The sequence below is a fragment of the Pyrus communis genome, chromosome 2, assembly GCF_963583255.1.
Source record: "Pyrus communis chromosome 2, drPyrComm1.1, whole genome shotgun sequence".
NCBI lineage: Eukaryota > Viridiplantae > Streptophyta > Magnoliopsida > Rosales > Rosaceae > Pyrus > Pyrus communis.
This window is the reverse complement of record NC_084804.1, coordinates 17882150-17902614: the sequence shown is the minus strand read 5'-3', so window position 1 is coordinate 17902614 and position 20465 is coordinate 17882150. Positions and strand designations below refer to the sequence as shown.

The following is a 20465-nucleotide window of genomic DNA, read 5'->3' as shown; positions in this document are numbered from 1 at the left end:
CAGAATTCAATTGAGATTTAGGGCAGGAAAGAGAGGACCCCACGATGTGGATTTGATTACGAGAGGACCCTTTTGTTCAAAATGTTTATGCCACATAATATGACTTGTATTGCTCTCTAATGTCCACACAATAAGTGACCCATGGAAAATGGATAGAAGATATATTTTCCTATCTTTATGGAGGGGGAAAACACTTCAAAAACGACCCAGGAAAAAAAATTCCTTATGATAAACTGGCTCATACATTTGTTACAATATGCTTCAATCTCAAGGTACCTTCGCATCGGCCCTTTATTTGATCTCGGAACCACCATAATCAAGCAGCAACTTTCTTGGCTGTCACAGCGTTGACGATAGTAGCAAATTCAGGGCCCTGGAGGAAGAAAACGCAACTTGTTAGTGTCATTTATGTAAAAGTTGCAACCAAAAAAAGATGGTTCTAAACCACGTAATGCTTTTCGCCTTCGTGTTTGAAATCTCAAGGCAAATAATTGCAGGGGTATACCTTTAGGGAAGCACCGCCAACAAGAAAACCATCAATATCTTCCTTCTTTGCAAGCTCAGCAGAATTGCCTCCATTTACAGATCCTGAAATCATATCCAAATTCAGTTAAATCTACTACCAGCACTCAGATATTCATCCAGATCTAAGACTGGAATATCCTGACCAGCTGACAGCTAAGCGGAATCATTATGTTCAAATGATATTTACGACAACGACAAGTTTGAATGTCTCCTAAAGTTCTTTACATCTTACAGTCAAAGCATCGAGGATGCCATTATTGCCAAGCCAAACACCAAACTCACACCAAATTTCAAGGTGAAGTTAAATCCATATATCAACTGGCCCCTCTTGAGCCACTTTCGGAAAGTGTATAACTAATTTAAGTTGCTCAACCGCAGTGGTGCAATTTTTAACACACAGACCCTCAATCAGAAAGTTGCAGGAAAAAATTTACCTCCATAAATAATTCTTGTTTTAGATGCAACTTCCGCTGACACATTCTGTTTCAGCCAATCACGAACAGCTACATGTACTTCCTGAGCTTGTTCTGGACTGGCTACCTTACCAGTCCCAATGGCCCATACAGGCTCATAAGCAACAACTATCTTATCCCAGCTGGGTACTGCATCTGTGCATACGAGACATGTTAGGGTTATACAAAGGATAAGCTGAATACCTTGACTACACAATCACTAAAAAGAAGGGTGAAGTTACCTGCAAAAGCCTTCAGCTGCTGAAAGCAGACGTCAAAAGTTTTCCCTGCTTCCCTTTCTTCTAGCTTCTCACCAATGCAAGCAATTACTCCAAGACCCTCATTCAACGCATAGGCAGCTTTCTTTCCTATAAACTGTAATAAAAAACTTGAGTTACATTTTGAATACTTACAATAGATCAGAAAGTTCATAAATTTTTTTATTCAGGACACCTCCGTTAAAATTTAAACAAAAGATTTTCAAAGCATTCACCTGGTCATCTTCACCAATCACATGTCTCCGTTCTGAGTGCCCAAGAATAACCCAAGTGGCTCCAATATCCTTCAATTGTTCCACACTGCAAAATGAAAATGGTACTAGTAATTATGTAAATTCATTAAACTGAAAACATGGACGAAAGTGTGCTAATGCATTCATAAGAGAATCATCAGAGACCCATGTCACCTCAGAGCTTAATACACTACTGTTATAAGATATGGATGTTTGAGTCACAATCTTGAAACAGACCACTCACTTTCCTTGAAGTACAAGGACTTAATAACCCTGTGGAATTGATTCTAAATTCAAACAGGACTTGAATAATGTTTTAAATTCATTTATATTGAAGTCTTCCATACATAATTGGAGAAGAGCTTCAAAAGGGGGAAAAACAGAAACTATGAAACTGCTACCCAGCAAGTTTAAAATGTCATAATGAGAATAGTCTCCAATCAACACAACCATAGATCATACATCCATTGCAAAATGAAAGTACATGTATATGTGAAAAAAAAAAAAAACTACTAGTAATTTAACAAGGAAGAGAAACTGACCTGATTTCTCCTGTGAAAGCCCCACCTTTTCCAACCCAGGAATTTTGACCAGATAACTCAATACGATCTGTTAACGAGCTCTTCACCTGATCTAAGTAAAGAAATGGTGGTGCTACAACAACATCTGTACATGTTACCAGAAAACCAAAAGTTAACAACACTAAACTTACACTCTTAAATGATATCAATACAAACTTGATTTTACACATATGAAACCATTATGTACATGCAAAGAAACATGTTGGACTTGCCACCCTTGAACATCTATGACCAACACCTTTTTGGCCGTTGTATATGGTTCCAAGTTTCTTACCTAGATACAATTCTATCGCTGCCTTATTTTCTGAAGTCATATCACCCAAACTTATTTTTCACTTCCATTCATGCAGAGTTATCTTTCTACCCGATTTTGGTCATTCTTCATGTATATGTAAAGACAGGATAAAAGCAATATTTTAAATCAACTGCAAACTGAAAGAGGTATATAATGAAGATTAAACATAGCATTATCTCACCGACATCCGGTTCCAGTTTTGCGCTGTTCAAGTCAGCAACTAGCTTGCTGATGGAGTCTTTTGTGCCATTCTAAAACACAGGAAAAAAGAAGAAGAAGATAAAAACGTCAAAAGAAGAACGGAACCATACTAAAAGGGTTTCAAATTTGACTACTTATATACATCTTCAACATCCAACAAAAGAGGCTAAGAATATAGATTAAACAAAACAGGTTATACAAATTTTGAAAAACTTATTAATTATGTATCACTGAAATTAACAACTAAAATTAAAATACCAGGGCAGCATTGTGCCGGCTTTATATTTAAAATCCATTGAAAAATGGTAGTTTTTTACAGATGCTCTATCAAGGAACCGCGCAAATTCGTTGAACAAAAAACAAAGCAAATAGACAATGCAGCAAAAGTACTTACACACTTCCAGTTTCCACCAACAAAGAACTGCAAGAAAAATGAAAGATAGAATCAATTAGTCAACTCCGGAAAGGAGAACCTATAAATATGAATAACTATGAATACATCGTGTGAAAATTTCCAGAAATTTATAGTGAAGGACAACTGCATTCTGAGAATAAGTACTAAAATGTTCAAAATTTCTAGGAAAATCCAATAGAAAATACGAAATTTTAATCGATTAAGATCGAAGGTCCATCCTTTCAATTTTCTCGGAAACCAAACAAAAGACAAGGACGCGATAACAAAAAGGAAGCTGGAGTAATAGAACTAATAATCTACCTTTCCAGTGCCGGCCATGGCGACGACGCCTCTGGAGGCCTTGCGGGAGGAGGAGGAGGAGAGGCGGAGGTGGGAGTGGAGGTGCTGGAAGAGGGATTGGGTAGCGGAGAGAGAGTGAGAGGATTCGAGCTTGGAGCACGACGGCCGGAGGCCGGAGTAAGAGGAGAGGGATTTAGGGCCTGAGAGTTGGGAGGCTAGAGATGTGGATGCCACCGCCATGGCTGCTAACTCAGTGAGTTGGGAGCTTCCGAGTTGGGGGTGTTTTACTTGTTTGGTGCGAGTGAGGTAGTGAGTCAGTGAGCGAGAGAAGCTTCGCCACTTGTGGTGGTTAGGTTTTATGGTAACCAGAAAGGGTTGTTAGGATAGGAGCCTTCACGCGGTTGCTAGACACGTCAATTGCACGCGACTTCAATTTTTTTTTTTTTGTTTTTGACCAGCTAACAATCTAGCTTTGGTTTTTTAACCGGTGGTTTGTCAGGTACCAACCAACGGTCGCCTAGCTTATTCCCCTAAAAAAAAGAAAAAATCAATACAACTGTCAATACAACTTCATACCTTCAACGATTCATGCTGAGCTATCCTGCCGAAGCACTTTCCCACCAAAAGACCAATCACAGAACGACATGTGTCAATATCAAAATAAAACTTCTAAAGTCTCATATCAATTGTGGACGAAAACTGAAGACCTTCCTCAACTATAAAAGAAGACCATTCTTCTATAATTAATCTCTAATGTCATTATTGTACTTAAACTAGTCATTAGAACCCACTAATGATGAGAACTCCTTTACTCTGTAGACGTAACCAAATTTAAGGTGAACCATGTACATTTTGTGTTTACTTCTATATCTGTCTCTTTACATATTATCTTCATTAGGTGATCGGAGTAATCGAGCTCAGGTAACAAACTTGACACTTTATGTTATGAAAAAATCTCGCTGATTTTGTGCATCAACAAAAATAAAGAACGAATCGAAAAGTAAAAATGTAAGTATTTACACGTGCATTTCAAGTGTGACTTGATTCTCTCTCCTAACGTGGTTTATCAACCTAGGTGTCATCTCAAAACAACTTTAGGCTTATCCACTATGATTGTAGGTAGAGCAGCTGTTGCCTATTCATTTTTCTGTGTTCATCTAAGAATGACGTCAAAAACAATGTCATTGGATGGATTTAACTATAATTTATGATAAATATTATATTAAGGATGAATGATATCATTTTGGACATTCAAACACGTAGAATGTGAGATATTGAGAAATTTAATTGAGAGAAGTTAAAAAATATTTTTCTTAGCACTTGAAATTCTCTGTTCGGTTCTCTCCTTCTGAAAATTGATTGTTGACAAAAATTAAACAAAAAAGTTTGAGTAGAAACCAAGAAACGGTTGGAAAACAGTTGAGATAATGAGGTCATGTTTGCCGCTTTATTTTGTCTTTTCATTGAAGTTAAGCAAAGCGTACTAAAGCGACAAAGAAGCATATTCAATTTGGATATATTTCGGTATTCTTGCATTCATTGCAATTGCATCATCATATTCTGCACCCAAACTACAAATACACTGGCATCCAAGAAGTACGCCTTCCACTCTCTCGAAATATATTCTGAGTTCAGATCTCATGAGTCATAACAAGTTCCATCAAAGCATCTCACGCGCTCAAATTTCATGAACGAGTGTTGTCTCTATTGAGTTGCCTACGTTGGAGTACGTTTTCTCCTCTCCGACCAAATTTCGCCGTTCACTCAAAGAGTTTGGATTGGATGCAAAACTCATTTCATCCGTTTATCGAATTTGTGGCTTTCATTGGACATTTCTTTGTATTCATGCAATGCAAGCACCCCACTCTCGTATCCCTTTCAGCATTTAAGGTCCTCCAAATGGTTTCACCAATCACAGCCCCCGTGCCATCTCGTATTTTGCCCTTTTTGGACCTCAACCTCACAAGATTCACGATTACGACACGCTTCCTTTTAATTTTATCCCAAAATATCTACAGATCAGATTCTTCTGGGAAAACAACGTAAAACTTTCAACCACAGCCGCTCATCTGCCTAAGAATTAAGAAATGATAAGTTTTGGTCTCTTTTGTATTATACAGGCTACAATTTCATGCTTGAAAGTCACGTCCAAATGTATTTGGACGTAAATTATACTCCGATCGACTGTGATCGAAGAATTATGTGCATTATGATAGTTCATCTCGGTCGTCCCCATGGCGCCCATGTAGCCGAAATTCACCTTCTCCCTCATGATGAACTGCAAAAACCGTAATAAACCAGAACCAGATACCATTGATAAAAAAACTCGACCCTCTCATTAGAACATTGAAACATTATCTGCATCCAACGAGTTCTCCCACTACTTCATGCATTATGTTCCATGCTAATATGCCAATACATGAACTTAACCAGGAATGATGTAAATCCTTCCTATTTTCCACGGGATATGCATATTAGAGAGTTTTGAGGATGTCGTTAGTACATTTTATAACCGACCTGATGCAATTGATACCATAAAATAATAACAAACTCTATTCTCGTTAAATGAAAAAAACAGTTGGTTATATTCTTTGATGGCTAGGTCTACACGTAACACGTTCTTGAAGTGAGATGACTCGTGCATTTTTCATAGATACTTTCCTAATCATAAGACAATGGCTTTAAAGAGAATAAATAAAAATAGAACCTGCCTTGTTCTGTTCTTTGTTAACCCTTTTTCTCCTTTTCAGTCGTCAGCCTTTTTGCCACCAACTACACTATTAGATGAGCTATCCTGTACACTACGAGAAGAAGAACATCTACTTGAAGAACTGCCTTCTCTGTTTTCCAGCCTCGCTGACTTTTTAGATTTTCTTCGTACTGATGACAAATCCTACAAAACAATGAAGTTAGGTAAATGAGGACTGCCATTCCCAAAAAATGTAAAATGAAACCAACAAGGTCCATCGTAATTGCGTTAAAATGATTGTATAGCTTTATATCTTTCACAAAACAACTTAAACATTAAAAGGCTACAGCTAACCTGATCTGAAGTAGATCCGGGAGTCTTCAACTCTAGTTCTGTAGTGACATCGATTGAATCATCACTTTTGTGAACCTGGCTCTCCCCGGGTGATTTGTTTATAGCTTCTTGTTTGCCTGAAACTTGAGACTGGCTTCCTGGATGCACTACTGGAGATACATATTGGGTGGACTGCTGCTCAACCAGAGTATTAGGAGTAATATATGGAAGATAAGTTGAGCAGGGGTTCGGAATGACCCCAGGATTCTGATTTCCAAAATAATGGTATGGCTGCATATGTGGATGCATGGGCATTGGTCGTGCAGGCATTTGCATGGGCATTGGCATTGGCATTGTCATCGGCATCGGATATGGATATGAAGGTGGAGCCATTACAACTGAGTGATCCATAGCACCCCAAGGGAACATAGTCCTGAGTCTCTGCTGATACTGAGCATTAAGGTTCTCAATGTCAGATTTAAGAGATGCCTTCTCTTCTCTAAGGTCATTTTTCTCATGTGACAACTGTTAATAAAATAAAATAGTGATTAGGTGTCCAATAAATGAATCCAACATATCTGGACATAATTCACCAGAGTATAGAGATAATTACTAAATCACCTCACGAGACTCTTCGGTTAGAGAAACACACTCAGATTTAAGTTTGTCTACTTCTAATGTCAAATCCTTCAGCACTTGAATTGTATCTGCTATAATGGTTGCTTTGTCATTTTTGGGTCTGTCCGGATCTGCATTTTACACATATAAATCAACGCAAAAATATGTGCTACTCATGTCTCCAGCAAGGAAAGAAAAAGTGAAAATCCATAAGTGTGCATCATACTAAAAGTTATGGAAGTTATGCAGGAAGCATAAAGAAGTTCATCGGTAAGATATAGTCCCCCATCAATCTGGCCCAAGTTTCCAAACTTCTAGATCATAATCCCCAAACTAGAGTTCAGAGCATAGTTAACTTGACTCAGGTTTCTCATTAGAAACTTTATCTTAGAAAGATACTAGTTATCCATAAGGGTCAGATGAAAATTTCGGTGACAAATACTTCTCCGCATAGCACTGACTCCAAAAAAAAAATGCGATACAAATGTACTAAGAAAATGAAGCATTTCTTAGAACTTAGAAGGCTGTTTGCATAACCAGAAGAAGGAAATTGAGCAGACATGCAGTGAACTGCGGAACACAAAACTTTCATATGCAAGTCTATAAAGAGTAGGGGGTTAATAAATGCGTGCCACAATTCGAAAATGGCACACAGCTCTGTAAGGAAACTCAAATATAAGTAGTCTATCTATACATAATTCACTATCACGAAATAATATAAAAACAGAATTTGACAATAGGCTATAGCAATACTCATCTGGACAGAGTTACAGATATCAAAGTATCAAAATCTCTATCTATGGTTATCTATGTCATAGCTGAACTTCATCACATTATGAGGCATTCGGAAAAGAACCAGTTATTAGTCGATTATTGATAATTCACAACAATTAAATAGTTATTTTTATATAGTGCTTTTATATAGTGCTAAGCTCACCCAAGACATTTCCCAACTCAAGAAACTGCTCATTTAGTCGATCCCTCCTCAACTTCTCCCGGTCAGCCTTCTGAATCTTTCTAGCAGTTAGACAATCCTTAACTTCCCCCTCAGGCCTTTGGCTGCAAACAGTAATCAATCATGATGCTTTAACATACATTGATCACAAGGTAACCCACCAATAATCTCAGTGTACCCCGAAAGTCAACTACTTTTAGGTAATGGAAATGCAGAAAGTCAACTAATGAAAAGGCTTTTTTTGCACACATTCATTTGCTAAGTGGGTTCACAACAGAGAAGTTGCACACAGCAAAACACACAATAATCCGTTAAACTAGCAAGCAAGGGGCTTGTAGCTCAGTTTGTTAGAGCATTCTCCCTCGGAACCTTCTGGGGCCCCAAGTTTGAATCCCCATTACAACCAAAAGCTTAAAAAATGTGTTTAGCACAGTAATTAAGCAGAATGTAAGCAAACCCATGTAAAAAAAAAAACACCATTTGGACTGGAAAGCAAAAGTTATTGAAAATTAGCTCAGCTAGAAACAAACCCAGAAAAAGATAGCTATATATTTCTAATTTTCAACATTTAATCTGATGCTGCTGCGATAAAAGGGCAACAAACATAAATTTTCATAAACATAATATATATATAGGATCTGGAATCGTAAAGAGCAGGACGAACCTTGAATTGGGTTGGGAGCGAGTGGGGGGCACGCCGCGATCGGAAGCGGGCTGCGGAAATTCGGCGGCAAATGAGAACGGAGGCGGCGCGGATTGGTTCAAGTCCTCGTGTTTGAGCTGATCCATGAGAGAGAGAGAGAGAGTCTGTCTACATGGTGGAGGAAGTAGATGAAGAGAATTGAAGGCAGCACATTGTTTTCAGGTGTCGTGTGCAAATGCAATTTGTAAAGTGCGAATCTTATCTGCCAGAACGTCGTTTTTTTGCTTCTCTGGTGACAGACTCGCAGTCGCCCGGTGCCACCGGGCATTTGACTCCCTTTAATTCTTCTTTTTTCGCATAATTTTTGCTTCTTCTATTTTTTTAACATATGTATTTTGGTAATTTTGTTACAAAGTTAAATAAATATAAAACTTATATGGAGGAAACTGATAAAATATATTAACTTATATAGTTATTATACCAAGATTTTCTGTAATAAAACTCTCAAACTTGACTTGGTATGCCTGATAAAGTTCAAGTTTTAGAATAATATTATTGTAGTTAAAGTTTTTCATAATAGTTTGAGCGAGTGTGGTACCTATATATAAAAATGAGGTAGTTTAATACTTATATGCTATTGTTACACTAGCGTAAATTCAATTTACTGGTATACTACTCATGAGTGGTATTAATTCATGAGTTTAATATATCATTATTATACTTAAATTATTCGGCCCAGTGTAGAAATGTAGCTTCTATATGAGTTCAATACAATGGTATTGTACTTTCTTTTTTTCTCCTACTATGGAAGGCCTAATAGTCTGTATTTCAAACAATACTTTTTACCAATTTACTATAAGATGATTCTATTATAAGAACCAAGAATTCAAGGGTGAATTTCATGAGTTTTTTAATTTTCTAAAATTCTCATAAAAATTATCTATTTCTAAAATCCATTTATTATTAAACAATGTATTGAATCAATGAACTCTCTCATGAAATAAAAAATTAAAAAAAAAACTTCTTATTTAAATATTTTCAATGAGGTTATGAGTTCAAATGTATAGACAACTTTTTTTCTTTTAATAACAAAAAGGATCTTTTAGTTTAAATATTAATTTTTAGATTATTTTAAACTAAAGTATTATTATTTTAGTTTAGGTAATGGGTCCACGGATGTCCCGACTAATTGGGCTGAGGTGGAGAAGGATTTTTGAGTTATGGGGGATCTAATTGCCCAATTGCTTAGACAATTGGGATGGGGTGGAATTGCTCTAATGAAAAAGTCAACCAAAATAACTTATACATACCATTATAACTTAATATAATTACATAATTATCACGTAATTCTACCACGGTTTATGACCGGCCAACTTTTTCACGACCGATCAATCCAATTTTTTGGCCGCGGCCAATCCAATTTTCCGATCTCAATATCATTCCACCCCTTTGTGCCTTTAAGTAGTAAGGAATGTTAATTCCTTACCCTTTAGGATTACAACATTTAATAGGTAATCTACTCCTAAGATATATTTCCATATCTATTAGGATTTACACAATCACATTCCTATTCCAATAAGATTGCAACATATATGAAATTTTCCAGCAACCCAAAAATTGATATCGGTGCCAGTGGCATATGAGTTAAGTTATTGGAACAAAAATGTAAATATTCCTATACTTATAAATGCACTGGCCACAAATTATGGCTTTATCCAAATTAAACAGGATGAGCATGTTATAGTTTTCCTTAAAATCTGTAAAATCTGTCTTTAAACTTGAATTTGCCTAATAAAAAATATATATGTCCAGTCTCAACATAAAATGTCACGCCCCATATTCGTGGTGGGTGCAAAACTTAACTCCATCCTCGGTGCGCGAATAAATAAATAAAAATGAAAATAGACGAAATACGTGGTTGAAAATAAACTTCTTTTATACAAATAGCTCCAAAAACTTTACAATTATGCTAAATAAATAACAAAACTCTATCTCTCTTGTCTTACTTACACAACCTCAGCTTGTCTAGCCCGTCATATAGATATATTCCTCCAAAAAATTAAAGGGTGAGGGTGAGGAACAACCACTATCACTAGTAAATAGAATATGTAATATGATAGTCAAGTGATAATGTTTGCTCACGCTAGAAAATAGTATAATTATATCAAAGTTTTATCATATATCGTGCCACATAATTCCACATCACATCATCCATTCACGTGTTGGTTATCCTTCATAATATGTAGCCCACTGCATGACCCCTATATTGGCCATTTTGCCCTACCATCCCCGTGCCCCATACATTTATCTCTCAAACGACCCAACACTAAAATTATCATGCTCCATGAATAGTCTCAACAATCCACATAACGTATTTATATATACACCTCAAAATATATACAAATATGTGACATAATATATACAAATATTACGCATTGCAAGACTACTACCATACATCCATGCAACGTGGCTAAAGATTGGCATAAATAATAAAAGGGAACTGTTATTGGCACTTCAAAAATCTCATTCTACACTCCTCGCAAGTGTATTTTTCTTTCCAAATATAGAAAGTTTGAAGTGTAGAATGAGATTTTTGAAGTGTTAATAACAATTCCTATAATAAAATTGTGAAATGGACTACTACTTATAATTTTATAGAATAAAAAAAAGGCGGCTACAACTTCCTGCTAATTGGTGGGCTTTGGCGGCTATAAAAAAGTTGGCATGAAGGTGCAAGTGTTGTAGAGAAGTCTGATAAGAATGTAACGCAAATATAACAACTAAGCTAGGTGATAGTGTTGCCATAAAGTGAAGTTGTCAAATGCATGGCTCAAATGCCACCTAGTATATAATCTAGTGGCATTTTTATTCATTTGTAAGTGAAAAATTTTAGATTCAAATCTCGTGGATGACAAATCCAATACTAAATTAGATTGTTCATTGTATAACTTAACCGAACTTCCCCTTCCTTTAATGTAAAATATACCATTGTGCTAAAAAAAATGCATGGCTCAAATGGAGGACACGTCCACTAAATAACTTCCTATAATCATCAAAATAGAATGCTCAGTCGCTCAATCTATTTCAAGATATGAATGAATTGCATTGCTAAATAAAAATAGGTAGAATTGTTTTTCTAGCACAAAGGCATCACGGGGAAACCCCAAGCCAAAGCTAGAAGATAATATGTATATATAAGAAAATCTAATAAAAAGTCTTTTTAAATGATAACTATCTATTTTACACATGTTATGCATGTGCGTATTAAAAGTTTGAAAGTAAAATTTACAAAGTAAAAGAATATAAAATGGTCGCTAAAACTTGTTAGTGGCGATCTTCAAATGGTGTTTCGTCGATAAAGAATTGTTCATATTTAGCGACTGTTTTTATAACTATTTTATCACTAAAAATTTATCTTATTTGGGAGAAAAATGTGAAAGAAAAGATAGGGGCAAATGATATGGTTACCTAGTTGTGGACCTTTAAAAAATAGTAAAATTATTTTGTATTTAATTTCTATGTTGCCCACAATTCTTATTTTGTTTATTTTTATTTCGTTTTGTTGACAATATTAATTTGGTATTTTCATCTTTTTTTGGTTGACTAAGAGAATTTTATTAATAAATAATTTAAATAATGAATATATAGTTTAAAAATACGGAGTCTCACATAAAATTAACGAATACTAGAATATATGAATCTACATATATATATAAGAGAATGGAGCCATCCATCTACGATGTGCGAATTGAAGGCAGCGCATTGTTTTCAGGTGTTGTGTGCAAATGCAATTTGTAAAGTGTGAATCTTATCTGCCAGAACGTCGTTTTTCGCTTCTCTGGTGACAGACTCGCATTTGTCTGGAGCTATCGGCATTTGACTCCCTTTTCTTCTTCTTTTTTCACATAATTTTTTGCTTCTTCTTTTTATTTTTTGACAAATGTATTTTGGTAATTTTGTTACAAAGTTAAATAAATATAAAACTCATATAGAGGAAACTGATAAAATTATATTAACTTATATAGTTATTGTACTGAGATTTTCTGTAATAAAACTCTCAAACTTGACTTGGTAAGCGTGGTAAAGTGCAAGTTTTAGAATAATATTATTGTAGTTAAAGTTTTTCACAATAGTTTGAGGGAAATCTTTAAGGGAATGAATCTTTATTTTATTATTATTTTTTATATAAAAATGGAGATTAGTTGTGGGGTTCACACTACATCGAACTTTAAAGATCTGAACCATTTATTTTTCAAGTTGCACCTCATAGATCATCTTTGCAAAATATTAGTCAAATCAGAAATGTTTAAGACATCTAATTGAGTTCAAAGAAATTAACAAATACTTTGTTATATAAGAAACAATGAAATTTTATCTTGATAATTAAATAGGCAAATAGTTTCGGATTGAATTAAATTTTTGCAAGGATAATTTGTGAATCGAGACTTACAAAATAGACAGTTCGAATTGTTGAAGTTCGATGGATTGAGCCCCACACCTAATCCCCATTTTTTGAAAGGGAAAAAAAAAAAAAAAGGATCCCTTTGCTTAAAAGGCCTAACAATTTGAGTGAGTGTGGTACTTATATATGAAAATGAGGTAGTTTAATACTTATATACTATTATTACACTAGCGTAAGTTCAATTTATTGGTATACCACTCATGAGTTTAATACATTAGTATTAATTCATGTGTTTAATATATCATTATCATACTTAAATTATTCGGCCCACTGTAGAAATGCAACTTTCATATGAGTTCAGTACAATAGTATTGCACTCACTCGCCTATTGTGGAAGGCCTAATAATGTGTATTTCAAACAATTTACTATAAGATGATTCTATTATAGCAATCAAGGATTCAAGGTGTGAATTTCATGAGTTTTCTAATTTTCTAAAATTCTCATAAAAGCCACTTAGTATTACGATTTAGTGGTATTCCTCTTCATTTGTAAGTGAGAGGTTTCATGTTCGATTCTTGTCAAAAGTGAAGTTGAACCATATTATTGTGGCAAACTCATCATAAGGCTTAGCTCATTCACCAACCCATTGGTGTAGATACTATCGTTTGTTTAAAAAAAAATCTCATGAAAATTATTTATTTCTAAAATCCATTTATTATTAAAGAATGTATTGAACTAACAATCAATGAACTCTCTCATAAAAATAATAAAGAAACTTCTTATTTGAATACTTTCAATGAGGTAATGAGTTCAAATGTACAGTCAAATTTTTTTAATAAAATATAAAGGATCTTTTAGTTTAAATATTAATTTTAAGATAGTTTTAAGTAATGTATTACTATTTTAGTTTAGGTACTGGGCCCACGAGTAGCCCAACTAATTGGGCTGGGGTGGAGGGAGTTGTGAGTTCTGAGGGATTTAATTGCCCAATTGCCTATAATTGGGATGAGGTGAATTGCTCTAATGGAAAAAGCAACTTTATAAATAATATTATATGACCGACCAACTTTTTTCGTGATCGATCAAATCCAATTTGTTGGCCCGTGGCCAATCCAGTTTTTTGATCTCAATATTATTGTTCAACAATGACTTTAAAGAAAAAAGTTAAGTGATGAATTTTCCCATAAGTTATCTAATTTATATATATTGTGCATCCATGTAAACAAAACAAAAAACTTACCCAGCAAAACATAATTGAAGATGTTTAAAGTTGAACCTATTGCTATTTTTTATGTCATTGTTGAACACTGACATGAAATTTTCCTGCGATCGCAAAATGAAAAACGAAAATAGAAGAAATACGTGGTTGAAAATAAACTTCTCTTATACAAATAACTTCAAAAATTTTACAATTGTAAATTAATAAATGACAAAACTCTGTCTCTCTCGTCTTACACAACCTCAGCTCATCTAGCCTGTTTTATAGATATATTCCTCAGTTCGTTTAGAAAATAGTATAATTATATCAAAAGCTTTATCACATATCAGGTCACATAATTCCACATCACATTATCCCTTCACGTGTTGGTTATCCTTCAAAATATGTAGCTCACTACATGACCCCTATATTGGCTATTTTGCCCTATTATCCATGTGCCCTGTACATATATCTCTCGGATGACCTAACACTAAAGTTCTCATTCTCCATGAACAATCTCAACAATCCACATGGTATATTTATATATACACATCAAAATGATACACGAAATCACACATGCTTGACTTGAAAATGGAAAGATATTTGAAAATAGAGTAAAATCTGATGATACTTCAGATTTTCATTTGTTACAAAATAAAGAATTTTCTAACACGCTACATAAACCACTCACCTCGATCGATAACTAAAACCTTAGCAAAACAAGCCTACTAGCAATCTCCACACCTCAAATCCTAGGTCTCTCTTTCTTTTTTCTCTGTATGTTTAACATAATATATACAAATATTACGCATGCAAGACTACTACTATGCATCCATGCAACGTGACTAAAGAGTGGTGTGAATGAAATTGTGAAATGAACTGCTATTTATAGAATAAAAAAAGTGGCTCTGACTTCTTGCTAATTGATGGGCTTTGGCAGCAATAAAAAAAAGTTGGCATGAAAGGTGTAAACATATTGTAGTGAAGTTTGATAAGAATGTAACGCAAATGGAGGAGGGTTCTCTCCCTTATTAATCTCTTTCTCCTTTTCTCTCCTCTTACTTAAACAGTTACGATTAAGCCACGTCAACATCTTATATTGATTTTATTATAGAGATAAAAAAGACAAAAAGCAAAGTGAAATGAGGGGAGGGAAAGAGATGGGAATAGGAAGGGAGAAAATCTTACTCCAACGCAAATATGACAACTAAGCTAAGTGATAGTGTTGCTAGGTTGGCAGCAAAGTGAAGGTAGAGTGCTCAATCGCTCAATCTGTTTCAAGATATGAATGAAATGGAATGCTAAATGAAATAGGTAGAATTGTTTTTCTAGCACAAAGGCATCACGGGGAAACCTAAGCCAAAGCTAGGAGATAATATGTATATATAAGAAAACCTAACAAAAACCGTTTTTAAACGATAATAGCCATTGTACACATGTTATGCATGTGTTTATTAAAAGTTTGAAAATAAAATTTACAAAGAAAAAAATATAAAATGATCGCTAGTGGCGATCTTCAAACGATTTTTTTGTCACTGAAAAGTTGTTCATATTTATTAACTGTTTTTGGATAATTACTTGTCACTAAAAATTTAGTGAAAATGCCCCTCATTTGCTGCCCAATTCTCAGCCTTCTTCCTTTGTTGCACAGTGAAATTACGTATTTTGGTCATCGTGGGAAGGAAATGAGGCTGGGTGTACGCATGTTAGTCATCTAGGAAAAGCAGGAGGCTGGATGTACGGGTGTTGGCCATCTGGGAGGGGAAGGAAGTGTTGGTGATGGTGCAACCACCCTCTGATCTCTCGACACTTGCTTCCCCTTAATATCAACCTGAAACCAACAAATCCCAAAAACCCTCAAGCCTTCCAACAAATCGAAAAAAACACCATCTTTGCCGAAAATTTTGAATTTTCTCAGGAATTCTCGACTATTCCTGAGATTTTTTGGTGGGCCTTGGTTCTCCGGTCTTGTATGTTTAAGGGTTTTGGCTTTGGTAGCAAATGAATATTGGTGATTTCTAGGGTTTTGCGGTGCTTAATGGTTAGGGATTTGGTTTCGGTTTAAGCAATTTTCAACTTGAATTCAGTACATTTTTTTTTGTCAAATTTGTTTGACGGCATGATTTTTTGATCCTTTACTGAATGGTTGTTAAGAAATGTTAGAATTTTTAGTTGTTTTGATTTCTTTTGAATTTCATTTTTATTTTATTTTTAAGCCTTGAATTTTGTAAGGACTGTTTCATTATTTAGAGATGTAGTTTCATCTGGGAAGGAGGCATGTTAGTCATTTGGGAAAGGAATTTTTCTTCCCTTCCTACTTGGGTGTTTGGGCCCGAAATATTATTGCTGGGCCGAGCAGCAGGATGTGCTCGGCCCAAGGAGATGATAAATACTATGGGCCGAATAATAAGGCCCGGGCCAGCTGGCAGGGTCGGCCAAATCCCATCAGAGGTAATCCGGATAAATAGAAAGGTCGAGGAAATCCTGATGCAATTAGGATTCTCGACCAGCAAGGAATGAAGTCCCGAAAAGAAGGAAAATTCAGAATCCCAGTAGGAGTAGGATTGTTCGAGGAAGAGGCGAATTGGGAAAAGGACTCCCGATCCAAATCGGAGTCAGATTCAAGGAATGGGGGACTATAAATACAAGAAATCATGCAACAGAAAAGGATCTTCAGAATCAGCATACAATTGCCCTGCGCAAAACCTCTCAAACACCTTTAGTTTTTTTTTCCTTTTCTTTTCCTGCCGACACACCTTCAGTTTGGATAAACAGCACTGTGGAAGCGCCCGGCGAGCACCTTCAGTTTGGATAAACAGCACTGCTGCCGCAGAATCAGCCGACCGAGAAGCACCTTCAGTTTGGATAAACAGCACTGCGTCGAGGTCGACCGATTATCTATCCAAGTCTCGGTCGAGAAAGGTTTTCGAACCTTTGTTGGCAGAGGTCACCTTGCTAAGCTTTCTCGGCATAGTTAGGTGTTACGAATCGCATTGCTCGGCGTACAGGACGCCGAGTGGTTTTATGATTGGATACTCGCAAGTAGGTTTCAGGGTTCGGCATTCCGACGGCCGAACTACGTTTACCATCAAGACATACATCACGTTCGAGTACCTGTGCCCATACACCTTGGTCTCGATTCGACGTGCTTATACTCTCACGAATATAATCACGGTGACCGAATCGGGCTCCGACGATTATTGAACTCCGCAGAATTGGCAGCCTTGTCTTCAGGCTGTAGAACTCAGAGACCGAGAGCGTTCCTTCCTCGGTCGCAATCGCAAGATACAGAAGTCAACGACGCGCTCCAAGCGACATCAACAAATTGTACTCCTCGGCCGAGCTCGGCCGACGAGTTGGCACGCCCCGCATTCAACCGAAGGACGTAGTTAGCTTACTAGTTGCTCGGCCTGCGCGCCACGTAGGTCTTGTAATTATTAGGGTCAACATTTTGGCACGCCCAGTGGGACCATTTGTGCTAAACCTTCGGAGTTCATGACCATTGAGACACGGTCTACGAAGCAGAAAACAACCATGGGAAAGTCAACGACTGACTTGCCAGTGCAAGGCCTTGGGCAGGATTTGCACTCTACAAAAAATCCGATCATAATTGCGCCGCCCGAGGCCACAAGTGTAACACGCCGAGAGAATGAGGTCTGTCTCGGCGGGCAACCTTACAACCCCGCAGTCCCGAATCAAACAGCTGGGATGTTCATGGAAGGGATTGTGGAAGATTGTGATGACGATGGTGGGGAAGGTTCCGATCCACCAACTAGGACATTCCTTCGGAGACGACTAGATGAACAATATCGTCAGGTCGAGCAGTCGATTGGTCAGAAGATGAATGATTTGCTAGACGCAATACGTAGTAACAGCGATACACAGACCAGAATGCTTGAACTACTGGTTAGTAAAGCCTTCGAAGATGGCCAGGTCGGCCAGCCTCGGCAGCTCCCGACGAATTTGCCCATCCCAGCCGAGAGAGGGTCCGCTCGGCCACAACCAGTCCTCTTGGAAAGAAGAGGACCAGGAAATAGAGCCGAGGGACCAAGCCAGGGAGAAGAAGCCGCTTCCGTAAACATCACCGAAGTCCAGAGAATGATTGACTCGGCCCTGAAGAAAGGGCCGAAGTTTCCAAAATTTATCCATCCATACCCAGCTTATGTAGAAAGGTTTGAATACCCACGAGGATTTAAGATCCCCGATTTCAGCCTCTTCGCCGGAGAATCATCTTTATCCTCACTAGAACATGTGGCTCGGTTCACAGCGCAGTGTGGGGACGTCAATAGCGATTTCTACAAACTACGGTTGTTTAACTTTTCACTGACAGGCTCAGCTTTCGCCTGGTACATTAATCTTCCACCCAACTCCGTGCAAAGTTGGGAAGAGTTGGTCGAAAAGTTCCATGAACAATTTTATCGGCCAGGGATGGAGATGTCCGTATCGTCGTTGGCCAGGATGGCTCAAGCATCTGACGAATCTCCAATGGAATACCTAACAAGGTTTAAGTCGGCCAGGAATTGGTGCCGAGTACCACTCCCGGAGGTGGAGTTCGTCAGGATCGCCCTTAACGGATTAGACGTGGAGTACAAAAAGAAGTTTCTGGGGGCAAATATTCGAGATATGTACGAACTTGCTCAACACGTCGAACAATATGAGTATCTGCTCCGAGAAGAAAAGATATCCAAGTCACCATCCCGGGGGACGTTGTATAAGAACCCCACGGTGAGCTATGCATCGGCCGAAAGTGAAGACCCTCAGTATGTTAGTGTGGATGCGGCCGAGATAATAATAGACAAACCCTATGTTTGCAAGGCCTTGGCGCAAGTAAATACCAAAGACGCCAAAACCCGTTTGGCCACCGAGGAAACGAGCAAGTCATCAAAAGTATACACTTTTGATATCACCAAGGCTGATGCAATTTTCGATCAATTATTGGCAGCAAAAATCATCAAGCTTCGGCCGGGACATACTATCCCTAAGGCCGATGAATTAAAAGGAAAGATATACTGCAAATATCATAATTCTAATAAGCATGCAACCAATAATTGTGTTGTGTTCCGGGACACAATTCAAAGTTGGATCGAAAAAGGAAAGTTGAAATTTCCGGAAAAGATGGCGGTCGATGTTAATCCTTTCCCTTCCACAACGATTGGTATGGTGGATGCTCACCTTCCCAGAAACAAAGGGAAGGCCGAATATGTCCCGGTGCAGCATATCCGTAAAAGGAATGGTCAAACAAGACTAAAGCTTGATATATTTTCAAATGCACCACCAACGGAACAATCGGTGCGACCCGCCGATGAGCCGATGACGAGGTCAAATTCCGACGAAACTTGTGGATCGAAGGTTTTATGTGACCATTGTAAAACAACAGTTGAACCTGGGAAGAAATCTTCAACCCCACCAACGGCCCCTACGGCGTCATCAAAGGGATTAGGTCCACGACGTCAAGTGTTCGACCGACTCGGCCCACAAGTAAAGCCGAAAGAACAGACCTCGGTCAGGCGGCGTCTTGACTTCGCCGCACCCTTCTACAATGAGGATTATTATTCGCGCAATGCCAACAGTTCGGGCTCGCCAGTTGATCGCAAAACTTTCAAACCACCAAGGACATCGGATCAACGCTGGTACAGTTACAATTCTCCGACAGGTTTGTATACGGCGCTGTCCAAATCCCAAAAACGTCGTCGTCAACGGATAGATTGCATGGCTCGGCGAAGAGAAGCGCAGGCCAGCCCGGCCAACAAATGGCAACCAAAAAAGGCCGTGGAAGATAGTAGCGAACGGCCAACCCCGACTATCATGACCGAGTTAGCCGAAGGCAAGAAAGTAGCGGATGTTAATTTCGAAACCACCATTGAGGAGGCTGAGAAACGTATTAAGATCCTTCTCCGGCCTGGGGAAACGAGAGCTCGTCTAGAGTACTTTACACAAGAGGCCGAAAGGAAACTGTCTCCGTTACCACCGCGCGAGCCGTTTATCAAAATACGGCGCAACTTACACCCTCCATTCCTCGGTGCATCCATGGAATACATGCGAGAATTTCATAAGAAATACTCCGCAAATGATTTGTACGGACTCCCCAAGGCATGTCAGGAAGCCCTCGACTTAGCGCTGACTTGTCCCGATGCCGAGCAAATTATCCAGAAAACTTCTGATCCAGCCATTAAAGCTCGGTTTCAACATATACGGGAGGCTCGGGTCCTGGGTTTTGAGGTCGATCCTTATACAGATATCGACACCGCCGAATTACCCTTCTCGCTTGAAGACCTCCAGCATTTACGTTATCATTTCGAAGTTTTCTCGGCTGTATCGCTTTTCGGCTCACGGCCGACGAGGAACAACGGATAGCACGGTTGGATAC

The 20465-nt window shown here is 37.8% G+C and overlaps 2 protein-coding genes across 3 annotated transcripts; both read right to left on the bottom strand.

Annotated features, from left to right (window-relative positions):
- Positions 1-10: 10 nt before the first annotated feature.
- LOC137725349 (triosephosphate isomerase, chloroplastic) lies at positions 11-3596 on the bottom strand. The gene is made up of 9 exons (XM_068464006.1): positions 3281-3596; positions 2960-2986; positions 2546-2615; positions 2031-2154; positions 1471-1555; positions 1220-1352; positions 960-1133; positions 506-588; positions 11-373 (listed from the first exon to the last, which is right to left on the bottom strand). The coding sequence occupies exons 1-9, from the start codon at positions 3497-3499 to the stop codon at positions 317-319; spliced, it is 972 nt and encodes a 323-aa protein (XP_068320107.1). The 5' UTR covers positions 3500-3596; the 3' UTR covers positions 11-316.
- A 1711-nt stretch (positions 3597-5307) lies between these two features.
- On the bottom strand, positions 5308-8791 carry LOC137725429 (transcription factor bHLH121). Of its 2 annotated transcripts, XM_068464102.1 has the most exons (6): positions 8519-8791; positions 7837-7958; positions 6903-7030; positions 6303-6806; positions 5971-6152; positions 5308-5537 (listed from the first exon to the last, which is right to left on the bottom strand). In XM_068464102.1, exons 1-5 carry the CDS (start codon positions 8641-8643, stop codon positions 6006-6008), a joined length of 1026 nt encoding a protein of 341 aa, XP_068320203.1. In that variant the 5' UTR covers positions 8644-8791; the 3' UTR covers positions 5308-5537; positions 5971-6005. The 2 variants fall into 2 exon arrangements, with proteins under 2 accessions (XP_068320203.1, XP_068320202.1); XM_068464101.1 differs by lacking the exon at positions 5308-5537 and having other exon boundaries at positions 5800-6152.
- Positions 8792-20465: the final 11674 nt, after the last annotated feature.